At 39.7% G+C, this 16,211-nt stretch overlaps 1 protein-coding gene across 1 annotated transcript; it reads left to right on the forward strand.

The window, feature by feature from the left end:
• The first annotated feature begins 1,701 nt into the window (after nucleotides 1-1,701).
• LOC124863367 (rab GTPase-binding effector protein 2-like) lies at nucleotides 1,702-16,178 on the forward strand. The gene is made up of 12 exons (XM_047357719.1): nucleotides 1,702-2,010; nucleotides 5,232-5,387; nucleotides 7,915-7,997; nucleotides 8,082-8,456; nucleotides 8,544-8,639; nucleotides 9,093-9,191; nucleotides 11,494-11,607; nucleotides 13,341-13,419; nucleotides 13,534-13,545; nucleotides 13,708-13,862; nucleotides 15,236-15,352; nucleotides 15,459-16,178. The coding sequence occupies exons 1-12, from the start codon at nucleotides 1,986-1,988 to the stop codon at nucleotides 15,561-15,563; spliced, it is 1,416 nt and encodes a 471-aa protein (XP_047213675.1). The 5' UTR covers nucleotides 1,702-1,985; the 3' UTR covers nucleotides 15,564-16,178.
• The last annotated feature ends 33 nt before the right edge of the window (nucleotides 16,179-16,211 follow it).

The raw sequence follows: 16,211 nt of genomic DNA on the forward strand, positions 1-16,211 counted from the left end.
TATGGTATGTTAGAAATACTATTTAAATGAATTTCAGGCAGTTGTTGCAATTGCAGTTGTTGCAATTGCAGTTGTTGAAACGCTTTGTTTTGCCCTGTAATATAAAGTAACTAGATTACTAAAATATTCAACATTCTTTACAGTTTCTTTTGAGTTTGCTACTTTTTGTGTATTTACAATTGTCCTTTAAATTGATCAATTAGTTTTATGTGTTGCACGTGGCTCCAAAGAACAGGATATGATCAGACCTAAGAAAGCACAAGAAAAGCAAAGTCATGAATATTACAAAAAGAAATGTAAGATTTACCTGTTCTTCATGACATTAGTGATTAAAAAAAATACATTTTTCTAACCTTAGAACTAAAGAAAAATGAACAATTTGCTTTTAACAAAGTGCCAAATGATTTGAAAGCTTTTTTTAGGAGAGCAGCTAGACCATCAAAATGAGATGTTAATGTTTGAAACTTTATAACAAACAAGCTCAGGTTGAAATAAATCACCAATACATGCAATCAGAGGAAAAATAAAGATTAAACAAGTATTTCCATGTTCCACTGCGTTTAAGGAGAGAAAGTAGCAGCCAAAACAAACTTGTGTCTGAACAAAGAAGGAATGGGTGAAATATTTCAATAATACCTACAGAGAAGAAATTGTTTCTGCCCATCAGTCTTGAAAGGGATATAAGGCCTGAGAAAAAGATATTTTACAAGTAAAATACGTTTGCCAGTCTTCCCAGGAGTGGATGTCCCAACAAATTCCCCACATGCTCTTACTGTGCAATGTTTAGAGAAAGTTTCAACCATGACGGCTAAATGTCAGACTCTACAGGGCTTAGTTAGCAAGTTAATAACAGTACAAGAAGAAACAGACTGGAGTATGACTTTTTTTGGAAAGGTTTCCAAGAAAGTTTTTCTTCCCTCTAAAATGAAAATGGTTGTTTAATTTTAGTTTGGGTGACGCAGTAATTGGCACTGTTGCCTTGCAGCAAGATGTTCAGGGGTTTGAATCCCAGCCGTTGCTCTTTCTACATGGACTGCATGTTCTCTGTGAATATGTGGGTTTTCTCTGGGTGCTTTAGTTTACCCCCACAGTCCAAAAACATGACTGTAGATGAATTGCTCTCTATATATTGTCCTTGGGTATATGTGTGTGTGTCTGTGTTGCCATGGGATGGTTCACCACTATTCTGTGTTTTCTCCTATTTGTGAATAATGGTTCTCACTGTGGTTCACTGGAGGCCCAAACTATTAGAAATGGGCTTGTACCCTTTACCAGACTGATAGGTGTCAATGTCTCTGTTTCTCAGCTGTTCTTGAATTTCTTTACATAGGATCATGATTTGTTTTTTTAAGATCTTTTATTTTAGCCTACTTCATGCTGTCAGGCATGTTCTCTTGATTTCTTGATTCTACAAGTTTGGCAGTAATTGGGCTGTGAGTTTGACCGGTAAAATATACACCCCAAAAAATGTGGTTAATCATGATATTTCATGATTTAAAATGGGGGTGTTTAAAGGTCTGGGTTTTAATTTGAAAAATGTATAATAATAGGTTTGTACATTTTGTCAGATTACCCTAAAGACAATGCTAAACATATACATTTATTTAGAAGATTTTCTCCAAGGACAGCCAATAGTATTTAACACAAATTCTCTCACAGAAAACTCTTACATATGTAAACATTGTATCACGGCCCCAGTGAGATAAACTCTTTTCCTGCCTTGTCTCTCCGAGTGTTTGCTTTCCTGGCATCCAGGGTTAGGCCCTTGTGAACAGGAAGGAGGTTGACGTATTTTCCGCAGGCTCAGACCGGGGAAAGTTGTTTCCTGAGCTTCTGTGTTGATGGTTTCCACACCAAAGCGTCGCCTTCCTACAAAATGACTGAAACAGACTTTAGGAACTCTTAAAAGTGGTATTTTTTTTCCAAGTTGTTTTTTTTTTCTTCTCGCCGATGTCCTGCCTGTTCTTGAGCTGGCTGCTGAGAAGATGAACTCGGAGAAGGAAGACCTAGGTAGTCAAAGCAACAGGTTTAATTAACTTTACTCTGCTTTACGTGATGCTGCCCTGCAGTGCTGTCAGATTTATAGCTGGGGTTTTATTTGTTCTTAATGCTACCTTGTTTCTAGTTTCCAGGAAAAGCTGAAGCAGTTTGACGTTAACAGATAAACGTTAGCTTGATTGGCCGTTAAAATGAACTGCAACTGCTAGCTACAGCTAACACGTTAAGCTAACTTACCAACATTTCTCCTCCAATAATACCAGTTTTAACTATTATTTTTTTCACTATTATTTCACTTCAGTACAAAATATGTATTTTCATTATATTTTTTTAAGTACTTGCTTTATTATTGACTGTAAGAGATAATATTTTGCAAAGTAACATTAACTATTAGTTATTAAACCAGTAACCCACAGATAAAAAAAGAGAAGCGAATCAGAAACTAAATAATGAGAAGTGGAAATGTAAAACCTTTTTTTTGGACAGTTTTGGCATTTCTATACGTGGCCGTTAATCCTATTTTACAAGCTATGCTGTTTTGATTCAATCAGATAAATGCAGTGATTTAAGTCCTTGAAATAATATCACAGATTATATGTTGCTTATTGTGAAATATTAGCTCTCAAGTAAAGGATAAACACCTCAAGTGTCCTTAAGTGTCTTTGGGTATTTGAGATAAAAGTCCTTTTGCAGTTAGTTGCATGTTAAGAGTTTTCATAAAAGTTAGACACTTGCTGGAAGTGTTTATTTCTTCTCATTTTGATAATTATGGGTTACAGCTGAAGAAAGCCCGACATTTTGTTTCTTAAAAAATTGTTTAGTTGTGGCCTACAGTCAGACTTCTAACTTGACAGCCGTCCAGCAGGCTGGCCGCTAAAGAAGCTGGTTGTTGTCTGAGTGCTGTATTCAGGCATGATAATGGAAAATTTTGTGGAAGGAAAAAGTGTGGTTTAAAGAAGCATGCGCAGGTAACAGGGATAACGGGACTTATAGGAGGATTGTGAAGCCCATTCAGGAGTTTGGGGGAAAGTCGCACCAAAACTGATGAATCCAGGCAGCTACAATTGTCAGATCCCTTGTATTAACCCAAACCTGAACCAGAGACAACATCTGAACTATCTTACCTGGGATAAGGATAAAAAAAGAAGTCCAAAGTCCTCTTTTCAGATGATATTAAATATTGCATTTCATTTGTATATAAAGGTCTGGAGGAAAAATGGAGAGGTAGGCAATCTAAGCAGCTTGGGAACCAGTGTGATGTTTCCAAGTGATGATTTAAGGAACCATATCTGATGCAGGTGTTGGTCCACTTCTTTTTTTTATTAAAATCAAAGTCAGTGCAGGCATGAATCAGGAAAATGTAGAGCGATTCAAGCTAGTATCAAACTTTATGGAGACACCGATTTGATCATCAGCATTAAGAGATAAAAAAAAGTTTAAATAAATCATTCTGTGAAACTAATCAACAGAAAATAAGTTTCATCTTTGGGATAGATGAACTTTTCAATAGCCTTGAGAAGCAGCTGTATGTGTTCAGGGCTCAGTATCATGAACACAGTAAAGGACTTTTCTTTCTCTGCTCTTATAACTGAATATAGTTGTTGTTTGCTCTCCTGTTTTAATAACGCGAAGGTGTTTTAAACAAAAGGAGAACCTAGTTGCACTCTTGTTGTTTAGATCTGTAATCCTGTTCTGGGCCTTCCAGGGGACACCTGCTTCATGTGTGGGTTTCAAGGTCAAATTCTAGATTTCACTGAATGCACTTCCTCCTAAACAGTAACTCTGCTGTCAGGTCTGAAAACTGAAACCTTACACTAATATTTGTTTTTTGCTGTAAGTTTATTTAATGTTTACTCAATAGAGCTTTAACATTAACTCAATTAACATTGAGGTCGTATGCATCCTGCAATGATGGTGGTGCCACATTAGCCTAAATGTATATTTTTTAAAGGGTTAACTACAGTCTGCCATCTGCAACAGTTAAAAATGAGGCTGTTTTTAGGTCTTAATGAAATGCTAATTTCTGTATAATTAAATCAGAAAGGTTTATGTAATTTAAATAGATCTTAATTAAATCAGAACATGTGCAGCTTTGTTTTAGTTCTGCTGAGTGAGACTTTATCACCACTTCTATGTCAGAAAAATATTCCTTTTGGAAAGATTTTGTTTTTTCGTCTTTCCATTCACTTTGATCTTAATGTTCTTTTTATGCGTGAGTTTTTTTTTAATGATAGTTGTGAAGTAATTATGGGTTTGAAGGACATTATCATATAATAGCATCCTGTTTAAAGTACTGGTGTCCAAAATCTTTGCCATGTGGGCCAACATTGTCAAATTGGAAGTACTCGGGGCTTTAAGTTTTAAAATAAAAATTTTAAACACAAAAATTACTTTATTGTGAAGATTTGTATTTGTAACAGCACAATAATAAACCAAACATTAAATATTTTAATGACACAAAGTCGTCTGATTTTGGAAAGATAATGAGGATCTTAAGCATTTGCCCTTTTTAAAAGAAAGACATGCTTGTGTGTTTTGGATCGATTTTTTTCTGTTGTCTCTCTATAATTTGTTTGTCAATTATCAGCAGCAAGACCCAAGTATGGGTCACCCTGCAGAAGAAAGCTTATCTTCTATAGCCTCATTTAGAGAGCTGATGGTACTCGTGCTTTTCAGTAAAGGTTGCTGGATGCGTGGTTTAGAAAAGATAAATACTTTTCCATTTTAAAAGGAGTTCATTCAGGTAGTGAAAATCTCACCCTAAAAAATGTTAAATGTGCCTCTTTGTATCCGCTGCCTGCACAAAAGCATTCTAAGGACTTTAAATGGCCCGCGGGCCGCAGTTTGGACACAGCTGCTTTAAATAATGCTGGAAAAATGAACCTTGCTATAAACTTGTAAAACCTTGAAGTGAATTGATATTTTAGTCCAGTAGCATAATCAATACAAAAAAGAATAAATTAATTTAAGTATATGTGGTGGGAAAAACATGTATTTTTTTTAAGTCACTGGTGAAACAATTATGGCATAAAAATATAAGACAGTAAAAATGTTAGAATGATAAAAAATGAGATAACACATTAAAATAAAATTTTCAGTGTGAAACTACGCGACTACGGTAACAGATTCATACATTTCAGATCTTCTCCAGGCATGTAACACATGTTGCTGCGTACGCTGCTTTAGACATCCTGGAATAAGTAATAAATGATAAACGTTTGTCTTGTTTTCAGTGGCGAGCCTGCAAGCCCAGCTAGCCGAGTGCCGGGCTCAAGTCGAGCACTGGCAGGGCGTGGCAACGATCTGTGAGCTGAGCAAACAGGAGGAACTGGCCGAGCTGCAAAAACAATGTGATGGAGAGATCCAGTCTCTGCAGGAGGCTCTCAGAGGTCAGCAGCTGTGTGTGTTGGGCTTGTGCTTCTACAATGCTTCAGATGTAAAAATGCTGCAATGATGTAGATATGTTTTAGAAAAATGGTAATATGACTTTACACAGCTTAAGTTAGAGGCAAATCTAAAGTGATAACTGGTTGACATTTTTTACTTTCTAAATAAATCCTAGTCCTGGGGAATAGACAGAAACCTGCTTTCTTAGACCTTCTGACTAATTTTGCAAAGCGGGAAGCTGCAAATAACGCTAACATGACAACAAACTTTATTTTAGACATTAATTTATTGTGTTGAAGTGACTTCCTGGCCATTGTTCTGATAGTATCTGATAGTAGCATCAGGTCTTCTGCTGATGTTAGCGATGTGTGCTGCTTTTAGCTCCTGGAGGGCAGAACTAGACTGCAGGTTTTAATATTATTACATCAATGGGTTAGCATTGTTTTCAGCGTTTTTGCCTTGTTTCTGCAGCACTAGATAATTGTTATCAAACTACAAAAATGGCTGAACGGGTTAAAGTGGAACGCTCTTTGACCTCTAGGGGGGCGTGGGGTGAAGTGCCTCAACAGCATTTAAAGAGATGGCACCAAAACAAGTTTCTCTCAGACGCACTTCAGAACAGGTAGAAGAGGAGCCTGAGGAGCTACAAGAACAAGGAGTTCAGACCAAAGCATTGAGTTTCCACTTTATATAGACCACAGCTGGATGATTTAAGGAAGGATTTAAAAGCATATGTCCCCTTTAAGATATTTTTCCAGAGTTTTACTAACTTAAATCAAGGACGTGATTACAGAGTAGACATTAAACTGAACACATTTAGCCCAGTTAAACTGTAAACTTCAGCCTTTCTGTGAATTTTCTAGAATCGTACCTTAGTTTGAGATTCCAGAAAGGAAGCCAACATTTCCAAATCCAGCGTGATTCCCAGAGGACAAAGATGAAAGAGCAGAAAAATAAAACGGAGCATCTTTACTATGTTCAGCCTTCCTGTTGCTGAAGTCGGTTCTGGGTCCATCGCTCCTTCACCAGTTGAAATGTTCTGAACTGACACCTGGGCAGTCAGATTGTTTTTATGCCTAAAAAAGTTGCAAACGTACAAAATAGCAAAGGAGTAAAATGACCAGATGTCGCTAAAGTGTCTTTGCAGCAGCCAGAGTGGAACGCCAACATGTCCTTGTTGAAACATTTCTGAAGACTTTCTGAGACTTTAGGACAGAGTCTATCTGTCTTAACAGCTGAAGCTTGGTCCAAACTGGCTCATCATCAGGACAGTGATCCCACACACAGCAGCTAATCTATGACAGAAAGGCTGGAAAAGAAAATAATCAATGTGTTGCAATGGCCCAGTCAAAGTCCAGACTTAAATCTGGTTGGAGTGCTATGGTGAGATCTTCAGTTTATTGAAGGTTCTGCTCAGCTCTCTGAAGGTAGCTGTTTCAAGGCTTCATCTTTGTTTAAACGTTATTGAACACTTGAGGTTAGCTTTAAATAATTTTATTAGCATGTAAAGATCAGATTGGCTGTATTGTGACGATATTGTTGTAAATAAGTGCCGTTTAACTAAATAATCTGAAATGAAACTATCTGTGTAGTTATGCTGCTATAGGCTTAAGCAGCTAGAGGACACAATGACCACTTTCACCCTCTTCGCTACATTCTTATACTACTCTCCAATTTTGCATTATTTGCGGTTATTTCAGCTTCTACCTTTATGTTATCTCTCTTTTCTCTTCCTAGAAGCTACACCTGGCCTGGCTCTGTGTCTACCTGTGACACCTTTCTGGAGAGAGGAATCGTCCAAGCTTCTGCTGGCAACAACTTAATGCTCACCTTCTACTGATGATCCACATGGCCCTGTCTTTTAGTGTTTAACCCTTTCTCTCTCCTAGACATGGCAATTGACTGAGCTTCTACTGTGACTAACTCTATGTGCTCTCTTTCAGACTCTAACCTTGAAAACTGGCTCAAAGTTTATCTGTTCTTTCTTTCTAGGTGAAACGACTAAAGGAGCTACATCCATTAACATTTACTTTTCCTTCCCATAGAAAGTACTCCTGGATCAGTGCTTCTTTGTTGTCTTTGTGTCTCTGCTCTGTTCTCTCTAACCCCCAGTCGGTCGTGGCAGATGGCCGCTCACACTGAGCCTGGTTCTGCTGGAGGTTTCTTCCTGTTAAAAGGGAGTTTTTCCTCTCCGCTGTTGCTACATGCATGCTCAGTATGAGGGATTGCTGCAAAGTCAACGCCAGTGACTGTCCACTGTCTCTACATGCTCATTCAGGAGGAGGGAATGCTGCAAGTCACTGACTGGATGCAATCTGCTGGATTTCCTTGGATAGAAAAACTTTTTATCCAATTTGAATAAATAACTAACTCTGACTGCACTGTTCAATGATTAGGATTAATTGGAATGTATGAACCTGACTGTTGTGAAGTGCCTTGAGACAACATGTGTTGTGAATTGGCGCTATATAAATAAAACTGAATTGAATTGAATTGATTTGTTTATAAACTTAAATGCCCTATTTTCAGAGACTGCAGCCCAGTATGAAGCCAGGATAGCTGTGCTGCAGTCCCAGCCTGTGGACTGGAGGAGAACCAGTGGACACAACACGGTCGGTTTGCTTCTGGGTCTCTCTTTAAATTAAAAGTAAAGTGTTTTATACTGAATCTCATTGTTTGTTTTCTGTGCCTGTTAGACCAGTAGCAGGAAGGGTCGGGGCGAAGCAGATTTCTCCATTAATGAATCTCTAACATCGGTCGTCAGCAGCTTGAGAGAGGATAAAGCGGCTTCATCGGTGGACCAAACGCGAAGTCGCCCAGCAGAGCTGGAGGCAGTGGCAGAAGAAGGGTCGCCTCGTTCGGCGGAGGGTTATTTTTCCCTGCAGAACTGTGACTCTGCCTCGCTGTTCTCATTCTCGTTAGACACGCCATCTCTGCCCAGAAAGCTCCTCGCTCAGGAAGACACGGAGTCGCTGGTTTCCACGGGAACGCTAGTTCCTGAAGCCATCTACCTGCCGCCAGCTGGACACCGCCTTGTTACGCACAGTGACTGGGATGCCCTCAATGCGCAGGTCCAGAGACAGCAGCCTATCAGTAACTCAGCTGTAAGATGGTAGCAGGTCAGAGGTTTGGTTTAAATCTGTGGTGTGTTTGGTCAGTTGTCAGAGCTGAGAGGGGAAGTGAGCCGGTTGCAGGTGGAGAAGGAGGAGCTGGAGAGAGAGCTGGATAAACAGACCCACCACACCCACCAACAGGTGGGATACACTGTACTGATTGGTTGTCCTAATTAGTGATGCATCAGTCAGTCCACCAATTTTGATTGGTGGACTGACTGATGCAGGTAAAGTACTGAAAAATCTGATTACCTTTTTCCTCCTGAAAATGTAAACGTTTTGGCCAACAAGTTTAGTAAATAAGGGATAATAAAATAATATATTAAAAAAATTGCTTAATGTTCAGTTGGCTTATAAAGTAGGACCTTAATGTAGACCCTTGCAGGACATTTTTTTTAACATATTGTTGAATTCAGCCAAGGTTACATTAATGACTCTTTCTGTGTAACAGTCCTTAGGAGGAAAATAGGAATCAGCAGCTCAGACCTCAAAGAAAATAAAAAAAATCATCTGATGCCCCCAGTCCTGATCAGATTCATTCACCAGTGAAATGTGCAGATTTTAATACAAGTTGATGTGTTTGTTGGTGTTCAGGTCTCATTGCTCCAGTCTCAGGTCCAGACTTCAGAGACCCTCCTACAGGATTTGCAGAAATCTTTCAGCCAATCACAGAATGCCGTCCAGAGCCGGCTGGTGAGTGACACGAACATCTGAAAATTTAGCCTAATCAAATCCTTACAAAATTGGCAAATTAGATACTGATTGTAATAACATAGTAGATTTTGTTGTAGGTTGACTTTAGTTACTGTGGGCCAGATATTTATCTCAGTACTGTGCTGCAGCGGCACATCATGAGTAAATAGTACCCTGTAGTACTCTTTCTGCACCTTCTTCTGCTTACTGGACCACACACAACCAAACCTGGTTCCCTGACAAACCAAATTTTGCTCCTGAGTAACTTTCATACTATGTAACTTATTAGAAGGATGCATTGGGAACTACATAAGATGCTGGAATTAGTTTTGTGATTTAGATTTTTAAAAAAACATTAGAAATGCAGTTTTTTCTGTCTTTAGCAATAGAATAAGGTTTTCATAAACCTTAAATTGTGCTTCAAAGACTCTCTGTTCAACTTTGTGTTATACATTTTGGGTTTAAGCAGGATAAGTAGCCATAGAGGTAATCAAACGCATTCCCGATTGTTTAAAATAACTATGAAATAGCCCTTTAATTAGAAATAGGAGCTCCAAATCAGAAACCAACTCCGGGGCAATTAACAGGTGACCTGTTTTTGTCCTCTTGGTGCCCCTAAGGTTGCGCCGCCCTGGGCAGTGAGCCATATCCAGCATAAACGAGCTATGAACCTAATCATCTGAATCAACAAGTTAACTCTAAACACCTGCAAAAGATTCCTGAGACCTTTAAAACTCCCAGCCTGGTTCATCACTCAAAACCCCAATCATGGGTAAGACTGCTGACCTGACTGCTGTCCAGAAGGCCACTATTGACACCCTCAAGCAAGAGGGTAAGACACAGAAAGACATTTCTGAACGAATAGGCTGTTCCCAGAGTGCTGTATCAAGGTACCTCAGTGGGAAGTCTGTGAGAAGGAAAAAGTGTGGCAGAAAATGCTGCACAACGAGAAGAGGTGACCGGACCCTGAGGAAGATTGTGGAGAAGGGCCGATTCTAGACCTTGGGGGACCTGCGGAAGCAGTGGACTGAGTCTGGAGTAGAAACATCCAGAGCCACCGTGCACAGGCGTGTGCAGGAAATGGGCTACAGGTGCCGCATTCCCCAGGTCAAGCCACTTTTGAATCAGAAACAGCAGCAGAAGCGCCTGACCTGGGCTACAGAGAAGCAGCACTGGACTGTTGCTCAGTGGTCCAAAGTACTTTTTTCGGATGAAAGCAAATTCTGCATGTCATTCGGAAATCTCCAGAGTCTGGAGGAAGACTGGGGAGAAGGAAATGCCAAAATGCCAGAAGTCCAGTGTCAAGTACCCACAGTCAGTGATGGTCTGGGGTGCCGTGTCAGCTGCTGGTGTTGGTCCACTGTGTTTTATCAAGGGCAGGGTCAATGCAGCTAGCTATCAGGAGATTTTGGAGCACTTCATGCTTCCATCTGCTGAAAAGCTTTATGGAGATGAAGATTTCATTTTTCAGCACGACCTGGCACCTGCTCACAGTGCCAAAACCACTGGTAAATGGTTTACTGACCATGGTATCACTGTGCTCAATTGGCCTGCCAACTCTCCTGACCTGAACCCCATAGAGAATCTGTGGGATATTGTGAAGAGAACGTTGAGAGACTCAAGACCCAACACTCTGGATGAGCTAAAGGCCGCTATTTAAGAAACACCACTGATTTGCTGGCTCCAGTATTTTTGTTCAGTTACAGCGTGATTAACGTATTGTCTTTTCTTCATCAGAACACAACAAGGAAGCAAAAAGAAACGGTGCTTGTTATTTCTTTCTTTCGCCATTTTTTGTTTTATATTTTAATCTTTTTGTATTTTAATTGTGATTGGAAAAATATACTGTTTGCCAAGGAAGTGTGTCATGCCTACTTTGGTGATCTATGATTTTAGGGGAACTTTCTAGAATCTGCTTGTAAGTCTGCTGTAAAGCAATGTAGCTATGTGGCTCCAATAAATATTATTCGCCAGCAAAAAGTAATTCAGTCTTGTTTTTTATGATTTCACTTAATAAATTATATAATGTATACATGAGATTTGAGATGTTTTGTGGTTATTTATCATCATAACTCATAAAAAAACATAATTATAATGGAAATAACTGATGCGCATTATGGATCTGGCTCAATGTCCAGATGCAGATTTGCCTCCAACCTTCTGAAAATGAGTATTTTTATAAGTTACAGTTGCTGAATGTTGCAGCATTATCTTCTTCGTGGACATGAAAAAAGCATCATGCACTTCATGAATAAAATGCCTGTGTATTTATCCTCAGTTTTCTTTGTTTTTTTGGGTCCAGGCGGAGTTGTCGCTGTCTCAGCGGAAAATGTGCTCTGAGCTGTCCAGGCTGAAAGGAGAAGACGTTGAAGAGAGTTTACTAGATCCCGGATCATCCCTCTTGGGCTCCCAGCATGTAAATCTACCATTTTAGATGCTAACTTACAGAACGCCTCAGTCAGAAGGGCTGATGAATCAGTTTTTTATTCAAAAAAATAATCTATTTAAACTTAGTTTCTAAGGATAATAGTATGGCTTATGGAGGTCTCACTACATGAAAGTCTGAAATTATAAAACAAAATGTTTTTTCTGCTTTAAGGAAAGTTTGCAGTTAATTTAAAACCTCATGTAGTGATGAAATACATTCTACGATTTGTTTATGGTAAATTCTATGTTGAAATTAGGGTTTTACTGCAATAATTGTTTAGGTTTTATGAAAGTTTTGATTTTACAGTTAGGTTGACACTATGATTTGACTATAATACACATAAGCATGAAGAGCTGGTACAGCAGGCAACATGACAGCTTTATAGCAGATAACTGCTGTACCTTTAAAACTGTTAATACCATTTGAATATTTTTACATTTTGTTACATTATCAATTAATCAAACTATATTTATATAGCACCTTGCATTGGTCAAGGTGCTTTAAATCAGAAAACTATATAAAAAAAAAGTCAAAATAAGAAAATTTAATACACTAAAAATCAAATGTCAAAAGCGTTTTTAAATAAATAGGTCTTAAGTTAAGCTTTGAATGAAAACAGGTCAGAGATTCCAGATTATTCCAGGATGCTGGCCCAGCCCCTGAAAAAGACCGGTCCTACCACTGCTTACGCCTAGAGCCAGGCACCTCCAGCAGATGGTAACCAGTAGGCTCTGCTGGGATGGTGGGTTCAGCTAGGTAGGGCGGTGCAAGGCCATTCAGGGTTTTAAAAACAAACAGCAGAAGGTTAAACTGTATCCTGATCTGAACCGGACGCCAGTGCAGGGATAGAAGGATAGGAATGACGTGTTCATTTTAACATGAGTTAGTCAGCAGCAGAATTTTGTACCAGTTGTGAACGGGAAACGGAAGACTGATTGATACTGACTGATAAAGTATTACAGTCGTCAGGTCTAGAACTGACAAAGGCGTGGATGACCTTCTCCACTTCGCTGCGGCTAAGGAATGGCTTTCCTTTAGACAGCAGGCAAAGCTGAAAAAAGCTTGTCTTCACAACACAATCAACCTGTTTGTCGAGTTTTAAGCAACAGTCAAGTTTCACCCCTAGATTTTTTTACTACCTGATTGAAGTGGGGGGGCGAAGGACCCGGGCTGGGTAACACAAAGCATGATTTACTGGAGGCATGGAGCAAAATCCATTCCTGTTTATCATTATTTAGGTGGAGAAAGTTTTGAGAGCCATCACCTAATGTCTTTAGGGCAGCTGTAAATGGAGTTTAAACTGAGCGCAGAACTTGGAGTGACCGGTAGATATATTTGCAGGTCATCTGCATACAGATGAAAAGACATACTGTGATTTCTACTAGATTTGATCAACAAATACCCCCCTTTGATACCTTTAAGGAAAATCAACTGTATTCAGAAGTCACCTGATTAGTAAACAGGATCCACTTGTTTGTAATATAATCTCAGATGTTATGTAAAAGCCTCAGAGGTTCTTTAGTGAACATTATGAAGACCATGGAACAGAAAGGTCAGGGAGACAAGCCATTTAAGACCAGAATTAACCAGAGAAGCAGCCTCGACACCCATGGTTACTCTGGAGGATCTGCAGATATCCACAGCTCAGATGGAAGTTTCTGCTGTTAGGGTCCTTATTAGTGATGACCCTCCACAACTTATTGTTTATCCAATTCCTATAGGGGGCGCACTGTGAGGAGCGACTTCGCATTGAGATTGTCAATCTAAGGGAGCAGCTGGACAGTCGGACGGAGGAGAACGGTGTGTATACTGTTTCTTACTGAGATTATTCTGCTAACCTTCACCATGCTGAAACCATTTCTTTGTTTCCCTTCATGCTTCATGGATGCTGCTGATTGCAACTACTGTCATTAGATGTTTTAGGGGGTGAGTGAACATCATGCTTTATTATTAGCCTGGTAAACCAATTAGCAGTTCTTGTGATCCTGTTGAAAGATGACATTTCGTTTGCCTGGAATTCTCCATCCATGCGGTTATCAGTCTCATAATTGTACATTTATGGAGCTGTGCTTGTGATTGTCTCCGCAGTGCAGCTTTCCACTCTGAGGACGGAGACGGAGAAGATCCAGGCTCAGAAGGACCAGCAGCAGGCTGAGCTGCTTGCCTGCCGCAATGAACTGGGAGCCCTGCGGGTGGCGCTCACTCATTTGCAGAGCACCAACAAAGCACTCACTCATGATAAAGTAAATAAAACTTGCTTTTAAAGCTGAAGTACAGCTCTTATTTTGATGCAGTTGCAGCCATTTAGTCACATCATTGAAGTCTCTACGACTATTTATGCTGATGGCGCTCAGTCTGAGATGAGCTGGAGATGCAAAGCTGTAGGGGTATTTTATCAACCATTCCTTATTGTTTAAGTTTGTAGCAGAAATTTCTATCATAGTCACTCTTTGTTATTAAAGTATTAAAAACCCTAATGATAAAGAATAACCTAATTGATATGAAAATGATACTAGATATGATAAGAAAGTGAAATTAATGTTCTGTGTGATGTAGGAGAATCTGTTAACGCCCGTTTAACTTTTTCACATTTTATCACATTACAACCACAAACATTGGTGTATCTTATTGGGATTTCATGTAATGGACTAATGAAAACTAGTTCATTATTGTTAAGTAGAGGGAAAATGATACATGTTTTTCAAATGCAACTTGAAAAGTGCAGATTTGCACTTCTGGAGACTGGGACGTAGCCCGAGGTCAGATTGGATGGAGAATGTCTGTGAATGTGTTTTTGAGTCATGTTGAAGATTTTCAGCTGGATTTAGGCCTGGACTTTGACTGGGCCATTCTTATGCGTGAATATGCTTTGATTTAAATCTGAGGTTTTAAACCTCTGTCCCTGAGGGCTGGCATCCTGCAACTTTTTGATGGTGATCCAACACGCTTTATCTGAATTGCTCAATTACTTCCTCAGCTAGTGAGTCCTGCTATAGACTTAATTATTGGATTGAGGTGTGTTGAAACAGAGATGCATAAATGTTGCAGGATCCCGGCCCTGGATTTTGGGACTCCTGATTTTAACCATTCCATTAAAGCTTAGGGTCATTGTCCTGGTGGAAAGGGTAGCTCTCTCCCATTACAAAGTCTTTTGTGGCCATTTCTTTCTCAGGATTGTTTAGCTCATTGTCCGCCTGAGCTGTGAATCTCTGCAGCTCCCCCAGAGTTAACAGGGGCCTCTTGGTTGCTTCTCCGATGAATGATTAAATAGTTTGGTTGGGTGGCCGTGTCATGATAGACACTTTCCATTTTCAAAAGATGGATTGAGGAGTCCTCAGTGAGATGTCCCCAGATTAGGATATTGTCTAATCTAACCTTGCTTTAATCTCCACAACGTCATCCCTGACCTGTCTGCTGTGTTCCTTGGTCTCCATGATGCTGTTTATTTGACTAATTTGGTGATTTCTCAAGGCAGCTGATCACACTAGATTTTATTTAGGTGTATCAGACTATTCAGATCACACCACACTATTCAGATTTTCTTTGTGAAAAACTGTTTCCCACCATGTGTTTAAAGGACACATGGGTTTAACGTCCCCGTCTCTGTGTATCTCAGGCCGTGCTTCACCAACAGTGTCTGGAACTTCGAAGCCAAGTGATCAGTCTTCGCTCCCAGGTGGACACCAGCCAGGCTGTGCAGCGGGACTTCGTCAAGCTCTCCCAGTCGCTTCAGGTACAGTACGAATCAATGTCCAGCGACAGGCGCAAGCTCTCAGATCCACCGCACCCACACTCTGTGACATGCCGATATTCAGTCCGACATCTCTCTCCACGCTCAGGTGAAGCTGGAGTTGATCCGACAGGCGGAGACCCTGGAACAAGTCAGGGAAATCCTGGGGGAGAGTGTCGGTGAAGCTGGCTCTCAGCCGGCTGATGTCTCGTGAGCATTAGTGGAAGAGACATGTAAACCAAAGACCAACATCAAACATATTGCCAAGAGAAGTCCGCATGCTGACCTGACACCCCAGATCATTCACTGCTGATTCACTTTTTGTATTGAGACACTGGAACTTCTGTTTTCGCTGGCTACAGTTCGATGTCAGTACATGAAACGGTTTCTTAGTGATTAAGAACCATTTTTTAAATGACTTCTAGCAACACATTCCTTCCTGTACAGTAATAATGTAAATCTGAACTTGATTTGTTTATAAAACTGACAACTCCAGCAAAACACTCATCTGTGCAACACTGCAGTAATTATTATGCATAAATAAGCAATATTTCTCAGTGAAAAAGGACCACTAAACTGCACTCGAGCACAGTGCAGCGAGGATTTATAAAGCAATGCAAAATAGAGGATTTTTAATGTATTTTGTTATTATATGTAATTATGGATCTATTAAGCATAGACCTAGCAGGCATATCTTCGTGACCCATAACAACCTTTAAATTTAAATGTACAACTGGATTATGAAATGAGATTGTTGTATTTGTTGTGAAATAGAAATGTGTAACATCTTTTGTTTTTTGTTTTAATACACACTGAAGATGAAAAACAAGTTGTCACATCATTTCTCTCAAGCATTAAGGTC

Source organism: Girardinichthys multiradiatus, chromosome X (assembly GCF_021462225.1).
Source record: "Girardinichthys multiradiatus isolate DD_20200921_A chromosome X, DD_fGirMul_XY1, whole genome shotgun sequence".
NCBI classification, from domain to species: domain Eukaryota; kingdom Metazoa; phylum Chordata; class Actinopteri; order Cyprinodontiformes; family Goodeidae; genus Girardinichthys; species Girardinichthys multiradiatus.